Source organism: Mastacembelus armatus, chromosome 13 (assembly GCF_900324485.2).
Source record: "Mastacembelus armatus chromosome 13, fMasArm1.2, whole genome shotgun sequence".
Taxonomy (NCBI): domain Eukaryota; kingdom Metazoa; phylum Chordata; class Actinopteri; order Synbranchiformes; family Mastacembelidae; genus Mastacembelus; species Mastacembelus armatus.
Genome location: NC_046645.1, coordinates 10,493,321 through 10,515,980, shown reverse-complemented (window position 1 = coordinate 10,515,980; position 22,660 = coordinate 10,493,321). Strand labels below are relative to the sequence as shown.

The 22,660-nt window shown below is 42.5% G+C and overlaps 1 protein-coding gene and 1 long non-coding RNA gene across 4 annotated transcripts in view; one reads left to right on the top strand and one right to left on the bottom strand.

Annotated features, from left to right (window-relative positions):
• The window catches only part of sipa1l3 (signal-induced proliferation-associated 1 like 3), a 63,767-nt gene that overhangs the window by 37,077 nt on the left and 4,030 nt on the right, over positions 1–22,660 (top strand). For all 3 annotated transcript variants that reach the window (XM_026299152.2, XM_026299150.1, XM_026299151.1), the window contains 20 exons: positions 366–1,332; positions 3,419–3,549; positions 5,815–6,003; positions 6,612–6,786; positions 7,261–7,364; positions 9,035–9,192; positions 9,295–9,877; positions 10,860–10,958; positions 11,072–11,247; positions 15,784–16,035; positions 16,543–16,725; positions 17,289–17,413; positions 17,780–17,895; positions 17,999–18,405; positions 19,394–19,630; positions 20,275–20,437; positions 20,524–20,707; positions 20,988–21,137; positions 21,866–21,992; positions 22,416–22,497. In XM_026299152.2, coding sequence (XP_026154937.1) covers positions 366–1,332; positions 3,419–3,549; positions 5,815–6,003; positions 6,612–6,786; positions 7,261–7,364; positions 9,035–9,192; positions 9,295–9,877; positions 10,860–10,958; positions 11,072–11,247; positions 15,784–16,035; positions 16,543–16,725; positions 17,289–17,413; positions 17,780–17,895; positions 17,999–18,405; positions 19,394–19,630; positions 20,275–20,437; positions 20,524–20,707; positions 20,988–21,137; positions 21,866–21,992; positions 22,416–22,497 — 4,608 coding nt within the window. The remainder of the gene's footprint in view (positions 1–365; positions 1,333–3,418; positions 3,550–5,814; positions 6,004–6,611; positions 6,787–7,260; positions 7,365–9,034; positions 9,193–9,294; positions 9,878–10,859; positions 10,959–11,071; positions 11,248–15,783; positions 16,036–16,542; positions 16,726–17,288; positions 17,414–17,779; positions 17,896–17,998; positions 18,406–19,393; positions 19,631–20,274; positions 20,438–20,523; positions 20,708–20,987; positions 21,138–21,865; positions 21,993–22,415; positions 22,498–22,660) is intronic.
• Positions 11,424–21,100, bottom strand: LOC113125601 (uncharacterized). The gene is made up of 3 exons (XR_003295166.2): positions 20,962–21,100; positions 17,270–17,402; positions 11,424–11,499 (listed from the first exon to the last, which is right to left on the bottom strand). It is a non-coding gene; the product is annotated as an uncharacterized LOC113125601 (long non-coding RNA).

Here is a 22,660-nt window from a genome sequence, read left to right as displayed (position 1 = left end):
GTGGGTATAGATGATGGATGGATGGAATATTTAATATATCATAATATTTTCACCCATACCATATCAGAACCTTTTGGTATTTGTTGTTATTGGTGTGGATGTTCATTTTTCTTTTCTTGCCGAGCAGAGAGCAGCTAAGGAAACCAATTTCCCTCTGGGATTTTAATCTTGAATGTTGAGTCTTAATCATTGCTTCCAAGACCTACAGGAAAATCCAATTCTGCAGCACTTTACTGTACACTGTGTATATATTTATGTTTGCCCTGTCACCAAGAAATAGGTAATCATGACAAAGAGGAATTTTTTTATCAGTTATCTATGTACTGTATCTGTCTATATGAAAATTCTCCCCTTTCTACTCTAAGGTGGAGATTCGTGGTGGCGGGATGGGGAACCTGTTCAGAGAGTATGGCAGCACCTCCTCCATTGACATTCAGGGTATTCCTGAGCAGAGCTTTTTTGACATGCTCAGTCAGTTTCACCAGGAGAGGCCTGACCAGCGTAGCTCAGCACCTATACCCCTCGGGGAGCTACTGCGAGCTCCAGACCTGCCCCCGAATGCAGCGCTCCCCACTGCTCCCTCTTCTGGTCCCACAGGTGATGACAGAGGGACAGGAAGGAAGGATGGCCCTGAGAGAGTGAGGAAAAAAAGTGGAGGGACAGAGTCAGCGCTGGGTACATCCTCTTTGTTCAGGAAACTTCGGAGTTCTAGCAGAGGGGAGCTGGATGGAGGAAAAGGCGATACTAGTGAGGACAGTGGAGTCCGAGGTTCAACAGATGGCTCCTACAAACCTTGGGTATGCCCCAAGAGCTTTGTCCACTTTGATGCTCAGAGTATCCTGTTTGATCTCCACGAGGCAGCAGCTCAACGTGGCTACGTCGCTCAGAGGAGGAACACAGCCACAGGGGCATCAGCTGCTTCAGTGTCCCTGTCTGTCTCCAGATCCTCTGCTGTGAATGACCCAGTTTACTCCAGTATTGAAGATCTGACCCTGAGCCCCGACCCTGGCTCCACAACACCCTCCCCAGGCATGGACCCTCTGGACGGGCCTCCTGGAGCCCACAGCTCAAGCCCACTGCTCCTCTGCTGCCCCCATTTCCTCAATGAGACAGGAGGGCACAGGGAGCGCAACATCAGCTTTCTGAGCTCATCAGCAGAGCGTGGAGGAGACGAGGGAGGAAGGGGATGGCTGAGGAGGAGTAACGCCAGCGTCTCAGTGTTGGAGGTGCCCATTGACCAGCAGGTTACAAGACTGGACAGACTGAAACTGTACAGCATAGAACATGTAGACCTGGGGGCCAAGTACTACAAAGATAACTTCGTTGAGAAAGGTAAAACACTAAAACACATCACAAGAATCAGAAATAATTGATTATAAAGAGTCATTTTGTGCAGTGTTATACATTTTGTCATAACTGTGGTTTGTAGTTGCTGTAGTGGTTTTTAATTGCAGCATATTCTCTAAGCATTCGTGAAAATAGTCAAAAATATTAATTCTCATGAGCACACATACTGACTGTGAAAATGTAAAACAGGTTTGTTTACATAGTGGCTTTCAAAAGCAAAGCAATTCAGAGCTTTAGATAAAATGTAAAAAAGAAAGCTGTATGTAGAATAAATAAAGCCCATGTTTGAAGTAAATTCAATGACTGAGCCATCAGGAAGCAAAATACTCTCTGACTTGCTCCTACTGTTTGTTAGTACTGAAACATTTATTTGATTAGTCACTCCCTACCCAATTGTGCAGGGGCCAGGGTGACATGTCTTTTGTTGTTTTCTACAACTGACCCTACAAGATTCACTTCACAGTAAACGCAATGAATGCTTTCATAACTTAAACAATAAATAAAATGTATTGATTATTTATATAGATTGTGGTTAATTTAGTTACAAATTTAGCTTCTCAATAAATGTGTTTCAGTAAATGCTAAAAGAAGTATATCTACCATATGGGAAAACTAGTGCTATTAATCAATAATGAAAACAATAATCAGTTAAAGCTGTACATTATTGATATAAGGGTCTGATTTTATGCTCTGATTTGATATGCTCTTGTTGTTATTCGACCGTGTGAGTAAGTGTAGATGTCGTTTGTCCAGCCAGTTTCCCCAATGTCATTCCCCACATCTCACCCTGCAGCTGTTAATATGCAGCTGGGCCTGACAGAACAGACCCAGCCAAGCTGGCTACACTCCCAGAGTTTTTATTACACATGTACCTGCCACTGGACTGTTGGCAAGCCCAGCTGATGATGCACCACCTGCCTTTCTGCATTATATACCACTTAAACCAAGGACCACTTAACATCGGCAGCCAGCGCAGCTTTGTTTTACATCTGCTTTTCAGTGTCAGAAGTAACACCTAACTTCAGAGACAAACTGTGTGTGTGTGTGCTTGTTCTTGCACGTGCATGTGGGCATTTCTTGTCAGCATCACCTTTTCAAACAGTGTGGATGAAACTTCCCTTTGGCAAGTATCATCTGGCTGCACCCTAATTAGTGACAGATGTGGTTAGGAGCACATGGGTGCCAGCAAGCGTGTGTGCGTGTGTGTGTGTGAGAGAGAGAGAGAGAGGCTGGCAGCCACACAGATAAAGGTTATCGTTCCAAAAATATGATAATCTGCTAGCTCATTTTCTGCTTCTGCAATGTTACTGTGATTGTTTGTGTGTGTGGTATGATGTGCTGTGTGTGCACGTCAGAGAGCCTCATCAAATAGCTGACATTTTCACCACAGGATATGGCATGGAAGCTAAGCAGGCCTGAGTCTCCCAGTGTGTGCATCATCCTGGTTCATTCCAGTCGAGGGGGGCGGACAGAGGCGGAATACCTGTCAAGCTAGATTCCTCCCCCGGCGTCTGGGGAATTTGTGTTTTGACTCCCACACTGCCTGTGGCGATGGCATTAGCAAGGCTTATCTTAGAGGCTTTGGAAGAGGACATGCAGGATGCTTGTGAAGTGTGTTGAATGAATATGTGTTGTGCCAACAAGTCAAAGAATGTTAATTAGCAACTTGTGACACCATGATTTATTCATTTTCTGGATTTACAAGACTGAGGACATATCTGTTCCCTTATAGCTTTATTCCGGCTGTTGTTAAACATAGAGCTGAACTGCATTTTATTGTATCTCTGTTTGTAGTGTAGCAAAACATCAGGAAAATGTCTCCTGTCTACAACTGCACAACCTCGTGGTCCTTTAATTCTCAGATTTCTTTTGATGTATTTTTTTCTGGATTATTCCTTTGGTTATCAAAATTGATTTTCTAATCAGTTTTGATCAGCTATATCAATTGATTAGTATTGATTACTAGATAACATGTATATGGTTTACTTATTGCCCAACATCTGTCAGGCCAATGTAACCCACACACTGTATCTGGTACCTCTTTTCTTATACATCTCCCTGTCTTCACCAGAGCACTCAAACTACTTTGGGACAGATGATAAGATGGGTCCTGTGGCTGTGAGCATCCACAGGGAGAAACTGGAAGACACCAAAGACCTGAAAGATCAGTACCAGTACCGGCTCATTGTCAGGACAAGCGAGGTATGCACAAACTGCCGCGTGTGTGTGTGTCACGGGAATTTCTGAATGATGAGACAGTGATGAGTCAGAGAGTGTGTGCATGCTCAAGTAGATTGCTTACTTATTTTCATTTTACACAGTTCTCCCTTTGTGTCCCTATATGTGACTCTTCTCACCTTCTTTGCCCTGATTTATAACCTCTAGTTCACCCCCTTTCTGCGCTCTGCTAGTGGAAAATTCCACCTGCTGGCCTCAGCAAAGAAAAGCCAAAATCCAAACACTGGCTGCTCTGCCCAAGCACTTGGCCTGCTCCTACATGAAGTTCACCCAACCACTTTCCTCCTTTAATGGATCAAACGCTTGTATTATATTAAATGATTAGCTGATGATTCTGGAGATTTAGTGATGATTTGCTGCAGTGTCATCCTAATTTGTTTATGACTTAACTACGCACTAGTCATTTGCTTTCAGAGTTTTTTCTTCCACAGTACAAAACATTTTTATTGTCCTGTATAAAAAAATATGGTATGACTTTACTTCTTGATCATAGACACAGTTTTAGAAACACTGTGTTTAAGGCTTGAAGTAGGGATTATTTTCAAAGTATTTATTTTGTTTGACTAACAGAGCAAAACCTAGAAATCTTCAGTTTACTATGATAAAAAAGAAATAAAATGGTCTATTACTCACAATAGAGAAGCTTGGACCAATGGATTTGTTTAGTTTAGCTAAAAATGATTACCAGACTAGTTAATGCAGACTGCAGATTGATAGTGTTTTGTTTTCTTTTTTGTTGGGTGTTTAAAAAGTGCAGACATCATTGGTTGTGTTAGATAGATGAATGCTATGAACAGTTATTTAAATGTCCTTCTTACACCTTATTTTTTTAAACACCTGTCTAGTATTGTCAAGGTCTATCTCATCTTTTTGCTGTGTTCCTGTAGTTTTATCCTGAGTGTATTACTCTGTGTGGCTGGTGCGGTGTTGATTTTAGCTGGATTACATGGCTGACTGGCCTCATCACCTTAGGTCTCATACCACAATGGAGCCTTTCCACCATCTAAGTACACAGAGCTCAGCTATGAGACACAGCCAGCAGACCCAGGCCTACTGTTCCCACACTAGAAAAAAAAAAAAGATTGATTGCAGAGTTTATTTTCTCTCACTCAAGCTGCAGCTGTTTTCAAATATCTGTCCCTCTTTAAGTCTGTCAGTTAATTCTCTGCAGCATTGCTGACCCCGCAAGGTGGGTAAGCAATGCTGTATAACCTGTATAACCTCTTTTCTCCCTCCATCACACATTCATACCCTCACACTCTGACATTCCTGCTCAGCATGTGGCAGTCACTCACTCACTGTGTTGCACAGAAGCAGACGAGTCGAAACAATTGGTCCATAACTTCAGCTGTGTGTCAGTTTATTTCTCTGTGGCAGACCTGACTCTCTGAGGTTTCACCATCCCTCTGGCCCCTGCTAGCTCCAGAGTCTGCCATGCATTTTTAATGGACTTGTGTGTGTGTGTGTGTGTGTGTGTGTGTGTGTGCGTGTGTGCGTGTGTGCGTGCGTGCGTGCGTGCGTGCGTGCGTGCGTGCGTGCGTGCGTGCGTGTGTGTGTAATGGAGCAGCCCTCTCCTCCCTACTGTATCTGAGGTTATTATAGTCTTACTGTTTTTGAAGCAGGTCAATTTCCCCTCACCAGGGAGCAACACCCTGTGGCAGCACAACACTGAGCAAAATATTAATTCACCATACAGAGGTAAAAAGTGTAGTGCTTCAAGCCAGCAGTGCACATAACGAGCAGTGAGGCTGTCTAATCATCCAAGCTCTGAATTTGAGAGGCATTATACTGTAATTGTGCCTGATGTCTGACCGTCCAATGAAGAAAGACCAGAATCAATACAGCTATATTAATACCAATACCGTCCTTACACACAGTGATTGCATGTGGATATTAAATGTGCTGTGCTTGCAAGAGAGCCCATAATATCTCAGAACGTGATTTGCAAGTGTATGGTCAAGTAATCTTGTAATCTTATTAAGAGAGAGGGTCAGCAAGTATTCTGTCCCCAAGATTGGGAATAAACTGATAAAAAGTGGTACAGGTATATATAATATTTCTAGTCTGAATAAAGTGATTTCATTACATATATATATATATATATATATATATATATATATATATATTTCTTTTTTTTTTGTTACATATTCAATGTAATTTGAAATATTTATAGTCTTAAAGTTGTATTGTCTTCTAGTTTTACAGCGCTTGTTCTTTCCCCACATACAGCTGGTGACCCTGCGAGGTTCCATTTTAGAAGACGCAGTGGCATCTACGGGGAGACACGGCACGGTTCGTGGACTCCCACTTAAAGAGGTCCTGGAGCAGGTTGTCCCAGAGCTCAACATCTCCTGTTTGAGGCTTGCACTCAGCACACCCAAAGTCACTGAGCAGCTCCTTAAACTCGATGAACAAGGGGTAAATTATATGCATGTGACTGTATTTGCATGTTACTCTTAGGCTTGTGCAAAAAAAAAAAAAAAATGGTTGGACAGTTAGAGCCAGCAGCAACAATACCTTCATTCACACTAGCAAAACACAGAGTTAGTCAGTATAAGTCAGGTGGGCTGAAATGACCACAAAGCAAGAAATATAAAATGATAAGGAAACATGCGGTATGCCTGGGCAGAGTGTGTCAAACCTGCATAATTGATTTAGTGTTGATACACAGTACAAAAATTGGGCTGAGGGCAGTGAAAGCTGCGTGGAGCAGGGTGTGGTGTGTTTGAGCATGAGTGTGCATGTGTGTGCATGTGTTTATCCATCTTATCTTACCGCTTATTTAATGGGGGGTGAAGTGCAAGGCGAAGGAGTTTTGCCAGCAGTAAGCCTATTGTTGTTTGTGCAGGTGCTTTATAAGCCAAAATAAAACTGCTACGTTTGGGTAAATAGTTATCTGTAACACCAACCTTTTCATTAAGTTTCATTAGAAGCTCAAGCGTCAGACTGTGGTGTTTTAAATGTGTTTGAATATGGTGATTCATTTGTTTCTGTTATGTTAATGTTATCTCTCCACTGCCTTGTAGCTAAGTCAGAAACACAAGGTGGGTGTTCTGCTGTGCCGTGCAGGCCAGAGCACAGAGGAGGAGATGTACAATAATGAGGAGGCGTCTCCCGCCTTCTCTGCCTTCCTGGAGCTGCTGGGGGAGCAGGTGCTTCTCAAAGGCTTCGACAAATACGCTGCACAGCTCGACACAAAGAGTAAGAGCCTCTTACAGACATGCACATCTTTGTTGAAGTTGGTCACTCTAAACAAACAGTAGGAACCTTAGAAGATCAAACATTAATATTTGCTAAGCACTTTCAGCACTGCACGTTCTAATTGAATCCTGTCATTTTAAAGTCCACAGCTGCACAAAGTTCAGCTTGCATACCGGTTCACCTTATTAACACTGTAATAGATGTTTCACTTGAATGTGATCTCCTATTATGGATAAAATCTGCTTTCTGCAGAGCAGAAAAGATAAAAATAGAAAAATACTACTGTAGGCACAATTATTTTGAAGTCACTTGCTCCGTACGTTCATTGAGAAATTTAGATATTCACTAGAGAGAAGTGGGGGCGAGCATCCCTTTCATTCCCTGTCCTAATTTATTAAGGCCTTAACAAAAACTTGACAGAGTGTGTCAGCATCAACTGGTGTCACGTTAAAAATATCTTTCTCCTCTCTCCAGCGGACTCAACGGGTACCCACTCCCTATACACCACCTATCAGGGCTATGAGGTCATGTTCCACGTGTCCACCATGCTGCCATACATGCCAAACAACCCACAGCAGGTAAGAGGTTTTGAGTATCCCTGGCAAAAATACAGCACCACCACCTGGGGCAGTATAGCTGTGTCGCAGGTCAAACACGGGTGTGTTCAGCTGAAAAATATGTCCAAGACTATCCTTTGTCACCCAGAGCCTTTCAAAGCTTTTCTGTGGCTGTTATTTAAAGCCTCTGACGTTTGTTCTGGGTCGTAAACCGCAGCAAAAACTCATGAAGTGGAAACTCATGAGTTGTGTTGCCTTGCTCATTTGGAGTCTCTTTCCTCTTTTATTCAGCCTCTTGTGTTTTTATAGTTTTTGTTTTCTATGTCTTGGCTCCTCTTGTCTTCTCCTACTCACTGACTTTTTGTTTTGCCCTCTCTTGCCTCTCATTCTTTAACGGGATCAGAGCTGGGTGGGGTTCGGTACTGAGTAGTTTCTTTATTTTCTCCCTGTTTTTTTATTTCTTCCTACACATTCTCTCGGGTACTGTGTGTTTATAACATGGACTGTGTGTGTGAGTGACCTGTGTGCACGATAGCATTTTGCGTGTGGGCATTTTTAATACTTTGCATAAGTGTTTGCTCACACGGGTGAACACGTGCTCAGACAGGCCCTGTGGGTGCTCAGGATTAGTGTACACGCTTTTCAGTGTGTCAGCACCATCACTGCACAACAGTGTAGGTTATGGAGAAGTTGTTTGTTCTCTTCTTAAAAACATCATAAATTAATTGTGCATATTGCAGAACTACCCTTTTGTTGTCAGACTTACAGCAGTGTATTGTTATACATATGAGTTTTTTGAATAAAGTGTTTAAGTAAAAAGGTTGTAAAAGGTAAGTAAGAACCTTTTTAACTGTGCAGATTAAAAGTGTGTTTAAGCAGTTCTAGTGGAGTTTAATTAATAGCACAGTAACTCCATCCAGAGTTTGGAGGTTGCAGCAGCAAGGACAGCTACATGCTCAGATGTTCCTCTAGGTGGCAGCATCTGCCATTAAAAATAACCTGCAGTGGGTGAGCAGAGCGATTAGGAATGAAGGAGAAATATACTGTATCCAGTATGAAGGTTATCAGAGATAGAAAGTGTGGTGCACAAACCCTGCACTCTCATCTTTTATGAGTAGATAACTGTTGTATCTTTTGCATATTAGCAATAGGCCTATTTAGAATCAATGCTAAAATAGAAAATACCAAAGATGTTGCTAAAGATACCAAATGTTAAGTAAAACAAACATTTTTTCCAAATGATCAATTCTAAAAATTGTAGTTAATGTTTGTAACCGTTACATCAGTCAGAATTTTCCAATCTGGAGCTGCAGTGCAAGTGAAGGGTGCTCCTGTGGCATCCTGGTGGAGGTTCAGTGTATCTGGAGTGGGCTGGATTACATAATTGGTACTTTCACACTTTCCTGTGCAGATGAAGAGAGGATTGGCAAGCACTGCAGCACAGACACAGCCAGGACTGTGTGCCATGTTTCCTACACCAACACAGATAGACGAACAAACCAGCACACAGACACAAATAGCCCACACAGAATCCAAAAAACAAATTACATAAAGAGCTGTTGTTTGGTGTCTAGTAGTGATCGTCTCAATTTCTCATTAGCCTTGCCAGACTTTCAGTGGTGCCCATGCAAATTATGTTTGTTCATTTTATTAATTTATTTTTTCCTGTCTTCTCTTCTCTCTGTCTTCAGCTCCTGAGGAAGAGGCACATAGGGAATGACATTGTCACCATAATCTTTCAAGAGCCTGGAGCGTTACCTTTCACCCCTCAGAATATTCGCTCTCACTTCCAGCATGTATTTGTTATTGTCCGTGTGCACAACCCCTGCTCTGAAAACACCTATTACAGGTAAACACTTTGAGCAGAACAAACGATTATTCATACAGGCACAACTATAATAAATATTTTCTTACACTTAAAATTCTTTCTGGCTTGCCTATTTTTTGTCAGTGTTGCTGTAACACGGATGAAGGATGTGCCCTCCTTCGGCCCACCTATCCCCAGCGGCGTCACCTTCCGTGACCCAGAAACCTTTCGTAATTTTCTTCTAGCCAAAGTTATCAATGCAGAAAATGCAGCGCACAAGTCAGAGAAGTTCCACACCATGGCAACACGAACGCGGCAGGAATACCTGCGTGACCTGGCTGAGAACTACATCAGCAACACACCGCTTGACTCAGCCGGAAAGCTTAACAACCTCATCTCCCTTGCATCCAAAAAACGCGAGCGCACAAAGGCAAGAGAGGGAGCAGAGCTGGGAGCCGCAGGAGCTGTAGCGTGGAGGGTCCAGGCCCAGGACTTTAGTGGCGGTGGGGCAGAGCTCCCTTGTGCCTTGGGTTTGTCAGCTGAATATGTGCTCCTGATAGACTGTTCCACCAAAGAAGTGGTGTTTAACTGCTTCTGTGCGGACGTGATCGGCTGGACACCGGAACGTCTCGCACTGAAGATCTTCTATGGTAGAGGAGACCACATCGCAGTGCGGGTACCAGAGGGCTGTGCACAGGACATCAGGGAAGTGGTGCAGAGGTTAAAGGTGAGAGCTTAGAGTTGTTCCAGTTTAAATGTAGGGGATGATGACTACCAGACCACCAAATGTACATTTCTGTGGCCTTGGAAGCACCTAGCTTGTGTGTATTTGGGACCATAGTAGGTAGAAGAATGACTAGAGCTTAAAGGTATTAATTTCAGTTTTCTAATTCACAAAGTGAGCATTAAATTCAGTATTTTTCTGATGTCTTTTCCCAATGAAATATTTAGATACTTTTTAGTTTTTGGGTGCCTCAGATTCTGTCCATAAAACACAGCATGCCTGGTTCATGGGCTTGTGATGCATCTCACTCTCTCTTTCCTATTTTCTTGTCATTGCTTTCCTGGTAATGTTTACATCCCTATTAGCTGGACATCTTAGTTTGGGTATTGTCTTGTTGCTTTGCATGTTTCTGCAACCAACTGACCCTCAAGGATACAGTAGCATGAATCCCTGGCCAACTGCATGTTCATCTTTGTGTTGGTGCATAATACAAACAAAACCAGGTCACACTTGCAAAGACATTGCTCTACAGAGCTACCTGTGGTCAAAATCTCCAAAGGAAACCTCTAAAAGTAGCCAAATTGTTTGATTTCCACAGTGGAAGTGTCTTTAGACTACTAAAATAAATTATATTTTATAATCCCTCAAAATTGTGATGAATTAAATGAAAGTGAAAAGGAGATTAAGTAGGCTTTGTGTTAATCCAACAGAGAAAGCAAAATGTTTTAAAAAGGAGGTAATCTTTCAAAATGTACTCAATACAAGCAGATTAGAGGCTGATGAAGTTCACAGAATGCTGGTTGATGGTTTCAGGTGATGATGTGCATAAAATGATTTTTTTTTTTCTTCTTTCAACTTTCAGACTGTGTTAAGATAATTCCTAGAGACTATTTCTACAGATATAAGAACATATTAGTGGTGAAAATCTAATTATTTTCCTCCTTTTTTCCTAATTAATTTTTATGTTTCCTGTGTTTTTGCCCAGTCATTGACAATAGGATGTGAGACAGTGGATATGACTCTGAGAAGAAATGGACTGGGACAACTGGGCTTCCATGTTCGCATGGATGGCACTGTGGCTGAGGTACGGTCAGATCACCATCTGCCACACCAGATCTCGTCCTGAAACAGTCATTTACACATCATTTTCACATAACTGGCTTGGTTGAAGACTTTGACTGTGGCTTTCTCCTGCAGGTGGAGGAATACGGCTTTGCCTGGCAGGCAGGACTGAGGCAGGGCAGTCGGCTGGTAGAGATCTGCAAGGTAGCTGCAGTGACACTGACTCACGAACAGATGATTGACCTGCTAAGGACGTCTGTCACGGTCAAAGTGGTCATCATTCCTCCATATGAAGAAGGAGGGCCTCGCAGGTGTGTTTAAAGTGCATGTTATATTTCTTTGAATATAAACTAATAAGGGTGATTCATTTGCAAGCAGCTGCGGCAAATACAGATGTTGAAGCAGTAGGTGACACCACGGGCAGGTGCTCACTGTAGACACGCTGTAGTGGAAGGACAAGGGCGAGCTAGAATGAGCACAGGACGGTCCTCACTCAAACACACAAAAGCGTTGGTGAGATAGTGGCCAGACTCCAGTGTTCTGAGAGGATTTTGTGTGGGCGTCTGCGAAAAGAGGAAGCGAGCAAACAGAGAAAGAACGATGAGTGGTGTGAGAGGAAAAAGGCGAAATGAGGCACCGAGACAAAAAAGAAAGAAGCATTTGTTTAACATAAATTAACAAAATCTGCCAGTCGCTGTTTTTTCTCTGCTTCATATCTAGTCATCTCGTTCATCTTATTATCATCTATTTCTTTTCCCTGCCATCATCCTATTGAATCCTTTCATCTGCACTGAAGACCTTGACTGAACGGTGTTCCAGAATGGGTACGGAGATGAAGAATAACTACAGTGTGTGTGTGTTTCTGATGGAGAACCATGGCTTCTAAATACAGTAATTACGTCTGTCTCTGTGATCGCACCATGGTTAGATTTCTTTAATGTTGGAGGCAGTTTAATTACACCAAGTTAAATCCCTTTGACACACACAGGCACACACACGCACGCTCTGTTACTTTGCTGTGGCATTGGAACAGCTGATAATTAGAGTCTTGTATTTCACTCTTCCCCTTCCCCTCTCTCTCGCTCTCTCTCTCTCTCTTTCTTTCTCTTTCTGAATCGTTTGCCGTTGTGTGCCAGGAAAGCAGATTGGAAGAGATTAAGGACTGGAATCTGCAAGAAAAAAAAGGAGACCACAAAAAAGAAATGAATAAACGAGTGGAAGTGATTAATTAAAAATGCAATCCATGTGCAAATGAAAAGCACGGAAAAGAGGGAGGGGGCGATGAGAGATCGAGAGAGAAAGGCAGGGTTGAGTGTATTCAGTGGAGCGCTGGTTGAGGAGGACGTGTCTCGACACCACCGAGAGTGAGAGAAGTGGGTGGAAGAGAGAGCAAGACAGAGACGAGAGTTGGAAGTGTTTTTTCTTTCTGTTCCGCCTCGGACGTACACGAGATGGACGGACGCAATAGAGAAGAGGTGTGACTGATGTCAGTAGTGTGTTTGACCATGTGAATGTGTGTGTGCGTGTGTGTGTGGGGAGGAGCTCCAGCTGTGTCGCTTCACCCAGTGTGATGGAAGAAACACTGCATGTCGACAGATGTAGGCTCTGCTCGCTCTAAGGTTTGTACTCGTGTGTGTGCGCGCGTGTGTGTGTGTGTGTGTGCGTGCGTGCGCATTAATTAGTGTTTCTAATTAGAGTACAGCTGTGCAGTGTTATACTTATGTTTAATACAGCTATTTGATATCTGCTACTATTTATAGTAATTGCTAAGGACATATTGATGCATGAGTGTGTCCTTCTGTTCACATTTCTCTAGGGTTAGATATTAGAGCTGAAATTATTAGCATGAGAAAAGACTGAAGTGATCTGTAATCAAAATAAATTTAGCAAATGAATTTTCTGTCAGTCATCTTCTTGTTGGCGCTCTACATCTCCACATTGGTTGTCAAAAGGTTACATACTGGTTGTAGAATAGAGGCCTTAGTGTGATCAGCCTCTTGGATTAATCCAGATTTAAACATTAAAGGGACATTTCAGGCAATTTCCACAAATTACCTGACCCTTCTTATTGGTACATTGCCATGCAGATAGTTTGTGTTATTTGCCCAGATTTTGACATATAGAAATATACTATGACATTTTTGCCTGGATCTTTATTTATGCTGGTCACAGCTTTGGAAATTTACTTTCCTCCTCCTGCTGGAGAAAGCCAGAACCAAATTTGGCCACTATATTAATAAATAGAGCAACTAAGAAGAACAACCTCAACACATCAATATTCCTTTGTATTTTGTAAAGAGCATCCTCTCTAAGATGGTGCATCACTAACATAACATACCAGTCAAATGTTTGGACACACTGAATTGAATTGTGCCAGATTTGGCTAGTTTTGCTTGGAACATTTTTTACTCTTTTCAAAAGAAGCAGTCTGTCATAAGTTGGATCTACTCTGGTTTACCAGGTTTCTGCAGGCTCTACCAATGATGTAAATTAAGCCTGACTGCTCCAATAAAAACTGTTTCTGCCAGTCCAAACACTGCTTTAGTGTCAGCCCTGATGGCATGAAAGATTTATCCCCTAATAGACTCAGCTGTGGCTTTTAGTACCTCAAGAAAGGCCATGTAGAAATGTGCCTACTCACTTGCTACATTTCCAGCATTTATTGTCTTGGGTGAAGCTCCTTCTAAACAGTTTCAGGGATGTAAAATAATATCTACTGATCTCACGTTTTGTTCAAGGTTTCTTTTTCCTCTCCCTCTTCCCTCTTTAGCCCAGCTAAGCTGGTAAATCTTTATTAGTTAGATTTAATTGTTCTTTCAGTTCCTTAATTGGCATAATAATTATATGTATCCCTTTTACCAACCATATATTCAATAGGAAGGATCTTTTCCCTGCACAGATTACAGGGTTATTCAATATGGAAGTCTGTTTATATTGTAGGATTTGCTTTGTGTGCTCCTACCACTGCCCTCTGTGAGTTGTGAAATTGTTTTTTCCTGTCTCTGTTTTGCTGTATTCTTGTATGATAACACTTCTGTAACATTAGATGGAGCTACAAGTATGTTTTGAATGTCTTCCACCCAGGGTTACAATCATAATGAAAGACAAATGTCTTTTATGCCATCAGGGATTACTACAGTGAAGCAGACCCAGACCTGGTTTATTTATTTCAAATGCTGTGCCTTTTAATTCAGTGTTTGGGAGAGCTCCAGTGTGTCCTTGAGGTTTTGTCAGACCAATTCACGGCTTTTCTTTCCAGTGCATAGTCAGTCTTTAAAATGGATGTGATGGAGAAATGAATAGTATTAATTTTCCCTCCAAGATGATTTTTTTTGTCTGTTTATCCAGATTTGCCTTTTTTTTAATCAATGGGCGTAAATTGACAATTATATTCTATAGAACTGAACATAATCTTATGGTTTAAGCTTATGATTCAGTCCCAATTAGAATCCACTTAAACTGCTTTTGATTGTTAATTTGAAGCATCCTTTTGATAATGGTGTAGCTTTTTGCCAGTTTGTTTAATAGTCTGAAAGATTCAGTTGTATCTTAAACAATGGGGAAATAGGGTGAACTTTAACTCTCTTTTGGACAAAACAATATTTAAAACTTCATCTTGGACTGGACAGTTTCCACTGTAATAATATATTGAATACTAAATTAATTAATCTCCTATTTAATCTAAAACGAAAATAATTGTAATTGCAGCCCTAGTTTGTGTGAACTGACCCTTTAAAGGCCACATCACACACTGTCATGTTTTTTTTGTTTGTTTGTTTGTTTGTTTGTTGTTTTTTTTTGTCTTTGCTGTGATGTTGGTTTCTCCTACATTTCTATTTTTTTTTTCAGGTCAATGCATCTTTGACACCATTTTTTCTTCCACCATTGTCACCTCTTTCTTTTTCTTCTCTCTCTCTTCCTCTTGGCATTTATCTAATTTATATATATCCTTTATGCATATTTGATGCCCCCTGCTCTCCTGTAATAGACTTTGTGGATGAAATAATGATGTGTAGAAAAATATCTGCTGGATATTATACTCCAGAACATTTTAGTTGTTTGTGTCTTGAGTTGATAAATGCAGATGACCACTCCTTTAAGCTGTCAGTGATTTCATAATGGATGAGAATAAATGTCATCCTATCTTCATTTCCTCTCATATTTAATTTTTTATCTCACAGAGCGAAAAGGCTACATTTCTGTGTAATTTTTTTGTAAAAAATATTAATCGATGCTATTTTTGGATCTTTGAAGAAAATGCATTTGAACTAAGCATGAACTTAAAGTGCATTAACTGTGAGCGTGTGTGCATATATGTGTATTTATTGTATATACTAAGACCTCAAATGAGATGCTCTTTTAGAGGGCTATCACACACACAAATACACACAACCTCAGTCTCACAGTGGGCAAGATGGAGTCCTGATGTGCCAATAATCAGTTTCCTTTCCTCTCTTTCTGCCTCCATCGGTGTCAGGGGAGCTCATTAGTGAGCTCTGCTATGTTTTTGAGCTTCCACAAAGCATGAGGATGATAATGTGGATAATGTCTGAGGAAGGTTATTGAGCAGTTGTCATGCTCTGAACTTAGGACAGAAGCCACAAATCTGGTTCAACTGCAGTTCAGGTCTTCAGAGAGGAGTGCTTTCTACTGACCCACAGATGAAGGATGTGTTTAGCAGACCAAATAGGGATTTGGAAAGGGAGGAACAACATTTCAGTGTCGCATTTGATTTCTTATTGTCTTTCTACTGTCTTTCTTTCCTCTCTCTCTCTCTCTCTCTCCCTCTCTCCCTCTCTCTCCCTCTCTCCCTCTCTCTCTCTCTCTCTCTCTCTCTCTCTCTTTAGGGGCTGCACCGAAGAGTATGAGATGAAGACCATGGAGCAGAAGCCAGAACCTGAGCCTTTGGCGGCAGGCTACCGACCCTCCCCTCGACCGACGTGGCGATGGGACAGCCCACCCATTCCTCCGGGGCTCCACAGTGCCCCCAACCCACAGCGCTGGGCTCCCATGGGTCCCCCACCACCTCCACTGCCACGCTCACAGAAGGCTCTGATGCCAGTTCCCTACAGAGAGCCCCAGCACCTCAACTCTAAAAGGTGAGAGTCAGAGCTACCATTCTGTGTTAATTTATTATAACAAAGTTTGGGCTATTTTTAGAGGTGTCCCAATACACAGACTCCCTCATCACCTTTGACTACAAAATTATAAAATAAAAATATCTAAAAAAAAAAAAACTGCAAAATGTGGGGATTCAGATGTAGGTTGGTGTTAACCTATACAAATTATGGATCTTAAATTGCTGTATTTCATAACATAAAGTGCTCCTAACAACCATTACTGTAGGTCCCCTATTTCATTGCATCTTAAATTATAGTAATTTGGTTAAGGCAGAACAAATCCCTGCTCCCAAATACGTCTGAAGTAGATATCCAGTCTAATTATCAGGCTACTGTTGGTGTTACATGAGGAAGGTTATTCTTTGCATCATAATAGTATTCAGTAATCATTTTGGATGAATGGTTTCTGGTGTTTGGCAGCCTTGCACATACCTCCCAGTAGTCTGTTTTCACTTGGTTAACCATCACCCTGTGTGTGCCCTCTAGGCCAGTGAGCTACCCAGAGAACCACTACAGTCTGACTCCCTCGGGAGGCGATAGAATGCTGCCCTACAGAAACCCCTCAGCCAGCTTCTCCTCGCCCTCTTCCGGCCTGGTCTGCCTCTCTACTCTAGGGCCACCTGGAATCACACCGGGCCCCTTTGTACGCTACAAACCTTCACCGGACCGGTGCGTGTGTGTGGTCTTTTGTTCCCCAAGTTCTCCTCTGTCTCTCCTTTGATCTTGATTAAACATGTCCAGTGTTACTCATAACAAGTGGTTTGTGTGCTCAAAGTGGATTATATTGTTCATAAGATAGACTGTATAATGCCCTGTGTTCAGATCTGCAGTTAGACATGTATGAACACACTGTCTCCTGGAGGGAAGCACAGTCTCCTGTTGTGTGGGTGGCTCTTCCTCACAGCGAGGAGGCTGATAACATCTTATCCAACCAGAAAAACCTGTTTTAATCAACTGCCATCAAGATGCAAAACAGAAAGTGAAGATCTCAAACTGAAACTGTTTGTTTGTAGGGCTTGTATTAGGGTAATTTCATTTTGGTGTGTGCCCTTCACCAAATCCTGTCTGACCCACTGCAGTTCACTGTGTGTTTGTTTAGTGTGTGTTTAGATTCAGGCCATAGACCATAGTCTATGCTTGCCAAGTTTTCTTGTGATTTTACTTTACTATTGCCAGTGGGATGAATGCATGAATGTGTTCATTAATAACATACCCTCCTTCCTCCTGTGTAGCTATGGAACAGGACAGCGCCCCCTGCTGTCTTATGAGCCCCACCTCAGCGTGGACATCACTTCCAGTGGGGAGTCATCCTCAGGTTTCACCAGCCAAGACAGCACCATGGAACGCTGCAAAACAGGTAGTTCACCTTCACATCCTTACCATTGATGTCCAAACTATATGTGTACTTTAAAGCTATGATCATATTTTTATATTAATAAACATGTCGCCCAACTCAGCTCAAGAGTTAATGGAGGTCAAAAATCCAGAATATGCACTAACTGATTTTTGACCACTTGGGAAAAGAGGAACCAGTTGTAAACACAACATTGACATGCACTCATGGTTTCTTTGTATAGATAACAGTGTGTGATATTTAGCAGTGGTTGGTGGGAGGATGTCGGTGTTTAAAGTGCTATAAGTATTTAATCCTCTTTAGAAAACCATGAGGGTTCAGTTTAATTTGCTTTAATCCTGTGAGTGTCTGTGTGTGCTTTCTGCCTAGAACCCCTCTGGCATGTGCCAGTGTCATCATCTCGGGGACCAGGTGGTGGAGGGGGACAGAGGAGAATAACTAGACAGGATGTCCCAGGGAAAGATTCTCCAAATAGACACTCGAAGGTCAGACCTGTCATCACTCTGTCTCATCTCTTCATCTCTCACCTTCTGTGCCTCGTTGCCTCTCAATGTGACTGTCTGACTCTTGCCCTCGTGTCCCCTGCAGGGTGAGACTCAGTATTCGAGCCACTCCAGCAGTAACACTCTGTCCAGTAACGCCTCCAGCAGCCACAGTGACGAGCGCTGGTTCGACGGAGGAACTGGAGGAGAGCGGGGAGGGGCCGGGGTCTGCCTCAATGACCCACCTGACCCTGACCCTGACCATCTCAACAAGGGGGGGTCCAACGACAGCGGCATAGACGCCTCAACGCCTTACAGCAACAGTCGCCACGGAAATATGCCCAGTACTCAGTACCACAAGTCCATGGGAAGGAGCAACTGTGGGGGAGAAACACAGAGACGAGAGTCCTCGCCCATCACACCAGCAACAACCAATCAGAACCAAGGGTACCGGACGAGGACATTCCCGCCTCCTGGCTCCAGCTCTGATAAGATGGATGCTTTCAAACCCAGGTAAGGGACCAACTCCCTGATGAGATGCATCTTTTATGGTCCTATTTATTATTAGTTAACATTAATCTCAATGGAAAATGGCAGATTTAGCCTAGATCTGTGCTTTTATGGTACAGCCTGAATTGTACAGTTTAAATGCTGCTTGGCTCAGTGGCAAATGTATGTAACAAGTTTTGAATGATCTTTAGTGAATGATATGCCAAACAACAGTAATGTACCACTGCCTGATCCTTTTTAAAAAACAGTAATACATGACATTAAACCTCTACATTAAGGCAATTAGCTTTCTAGTCCTTTGGTGGACTTGTTTCTGCCACCTGTACCTAACAAATGCATAACAGACATAACAAGGCTTCAACAACTCTGTGCTGGATTAAAACAGTTTGTGTTTAAACCCTGTATGCCATCAACTCTAATGCTGCAGTCTGTGCCCGGGCTGTGTTGAACCATTAGTGTACAATATAATTTAGACATAAAATCATAACAGAAGGCGTTAGGGTAGCAGTGATCCATCACGGGTCTGGTGTAGTTTGACAGGTCATGTTGTATGGTTTGTTTCGGGTGCTGAATAATACCTTCTGAGTGATATATAGGATTGTTTCATACTATTGTTAATTATGGATAAAAGACATTAAAGGTGCTGTTTTTCCCTTGTGCAGCATAGCAACGTAGTGTAATTGGTTGATCAATGAAACTAAAAGTGATTTTAATCAGGGTAACAATACAGAGGCTTATACAGCACTTTTTTTGTTTGGACAGCACAATATTATCACAGTAAATTTAATATTTATTAATTCATTTATCTTACTTAATTCTGTCCCTCACCTTGTTCACACCAAGTACTTTTTGACTTCTGTCAAAGCATTTCTGTTTAAAATTAACCACATATCGGTGTTTGCAAGTCAAATCCAGACTTGTTTTCCAGGGATATCTGTTCACTTCCATTGTTGCTGATGTGGATATCTGTATGTCCTGCTCATCCTCTCAGGGCCTACACACCACAGGGTTACAAGACTCCAACAGCAGAGAAAATGAGGCCTGTCCGAGCTGCTACAACTACACCCACTTCGGCTCAGTTATGCACCATACCTTTGTCCAGTTCCGCCCCCAAGGCCTTATATGGGAAGAGCAGACAAACTGCCTTGCAGGCAGAGGACAGTGGCCCATCAACTTCAAATGCCACCATGACACCTGGCTCTGACAGCAGCAGCAGCAGCAGCAAGAAGTAAGATATAAGCTCTCAGAATGATCTGCTTTTGTTTGTTGTTGAGCTCAACAGACAGAAACAGTATCTTCTTTGGGGCCTGGTACCTGCTCTCTGAGCTTACATTATGTTCATCGAGCATCAGAACTCTTCTAACCGAGCATATAAATCCATCTAAAACCTTCCACAAACTGTTTCTGCTGTCTGCTGCTAAAATATGTCACAGTATCTTTAGTGGGAAGAACAGGCTTAGATTGTGATGTTGTGAAAATCATTATGGAGTGAGTTTACTAGTTCAGTGTTGTTTATGTTTTTACTGCTTTTGTCTCGTCTTAATCACCTCATCACCCCTCAGGGTTATCTTACATCCCCATGTTGGAGGCCCAAAGGTTGGGAACCATTGTTGGGAAACATGCTGTTCTGGTTATGTCAGTTTTAGATTAGTAAATTATTGTAAACATGGAATCGCTTTCAAGACAATAATAGAAAACTCATGAGAGTGTTGTTATTTTGGAAGAGTAAGGTCCGAAAACCAGATGCTGGGCTGGAGATGTACATGTAAATGGTTTGGGTTACTGAGCAGCGATGCAGGAACAAGACATAATCAATACAACGATTCTTGCATGAGCTTTTGTCTTTTTGGTGCTCATGTCTTGTGTTTCCAGGCAGGTGGATACAAATTCAAAGAACGTGTTTGGACAACCTCGACTCCGGGCATCGCTGAGGGACCTGCGTTCTCCACGACGGCCATACAAGAGCACCATCGAAGATGACCTGAAGAGACTAATCATCATGGACAACCCAGGAGAGACACCTCAGAGAGATCCAGTGAGGAGCGCACCATCACTTATACCAGGCTTTAGTCAACAGGCGTATGTTCATGGCTCTGAGCTCTGTTACTTCTCTCCCTGTAGTCTCCCAGACGAATACTGCAGCGCACGTTTTCCGATGAGTCACTGTGCAGTGGGCGCAGAGACGCCAGCTTTGCCAACTCTGACAACCAGACGACTCCGACTGATGTACTGTTCACCTGCACACTCCCCACTCGCAGGCATGCTGTCTCTTCCAACCACTCCAACCACATGCAGGGCAAGAAGGGTGAGTTTACACTGTTGTCAGTTTGTTTTCAGGCAGGAGGACAAAACCTATGAAGTCAGTGTTGGATGTTTGCTGCCTGTGCTGTTGTGCTGAGTTTCTTAGTGGCCAGACTTCATTATTTAAATCACTAAAGAGCTCAGTGGTAGTTTGAAAACACTGAATGCTGCTGTTATAATTGTCATTTACACTATTTATTGCACTTGTAAGTTCTGCATGGAGATGCCAGTGTTTGATGCAGAGGTCTGTTTACTTACTGTAGCTGTTCTGTTCTGTCCCTCAGTGCCTCTGTCTGCATCAGAGCTGTCTCTTACAGAAGTGAAGGACAAAGTTCCCCCCTTGAGGAGGCTCGATCCCGGGCTGATGCCTCTTCCCGACACAGCCTGTGGATTGGAGTGGTCCAGCCTGGTCAATGCGGCTAAAGCCTACGAAGGTGAGGGCGGACACTTCAGTATTAAGTTCAACTCATGCTCAGTGTGAGGTTTTTACTGTTCTGTGGGAGTTTCCGTTATGGTGGACCAAAAACTCTCGAATGTAGCAGCCGCAGTCAGGCAGGGCGATGCAAGTTTCTATATATGCTCTATTAAAATTATCTAACTGTGCAAAACATTGCATTTACTCACACATAGTACATAGCAGCTAACATTTTCTATCTTCATATTAGGATTTATGCACACATTTACTATTCAGTTTAATGCAAAACAAATCTAAATTGATAACAATACAATTGCTGTGTTGTAACAAAGACTTGGACAGACTTAAAGAAAGTAGGATCCATTAAATATAATTAACCAGTGCAAAATCATAAACCCCTGGTGGGAGTGAGATTTTTTTGTGTCGGTGTTTGGGGCTGATCAGTATTACTTCCCAGCTCTCTTTTGTCACATGACACTCCTGGGAAAGAAAGTGGGACCCAAGTGTTCATCTACACCTGGTACCCAGTCTCCTGCTCTGATTCCCAGCTACTGTTTCCTTTCTGGGTCTCTGTGCTGTCCCTCGTGTTCAAAGACTGTCACAGCACAGACAAACACTGACTGAAGCCAACACTTGATCCAAGGCCTCCCCTGCTGTCAGCTCCACCTGTGCTGAGAAGCATATTCTCATGTATCCCAAGGGACTCTTGCAGCTTTTAGAAAGAGCGATCATGTGTCTCTGTTGCAGCACAAAGAGCAGTTTCCCTCTTCTCACTGACTGAGCCACAGGCTGGAGGCCTAGACATGAGACCAGTCATCAGTCCTGTCCAGTTTCACACTCCTCAGACACCACGGACCACTCCGACCTTCAGCGGGTAAGACAAGTTCAACTCCAAACAGATGAAGCAAACCGAATTTGTTGTAAATTAGTGCAGCCAGAGAACTCTTAAGACTCTGTTTCATTCCTCCCATATTGTAAACCTAGTCACTACTGCCACCTTGTGGTGATTTACTTAACAGACTCAGGATTTGACCTCTGCAAAAGCCCCAGGGTGCTACACCTGCGTGTATTGTCATGAGAGGAAACCGTTGGTTGTTGGAACAGTTTCTGTTTCCACAGAGAGTGTTTTGCTCAGTGAACAGATGATCTTATTGAAACCGAAGAGCTTTGGGAGGTTCAAACTGTGTAAAAACAAACACCTGTCTTCCCCTGTGACCTACAGAACCGAAAAGCAGTGGATGTCTGTGTCGCAGTTGTTCACTGTATGCCAAATAATGTGTGCTGTGTGTGTTTACAGTGACGAGGTGCCCAGTGACTTGTCTGGTCGGCTCTACCACCTGGAAGTCATGTTAAAGCAGCTGAACAATGATCTGGAGAAAGTGAGAAACTTGAGAAATGTTTTAAACTAATACTTTTAAACTGAATCTGGTTGCACTGTTAGAGCTAAATGAATGTTTTAAGTAGTGATGAAATTAGTTTGGAAACATCTGTAGTCTGGTGTAATGTAAACGAGCTGTAAGTAAAGAGGTATTGCAGTAATTG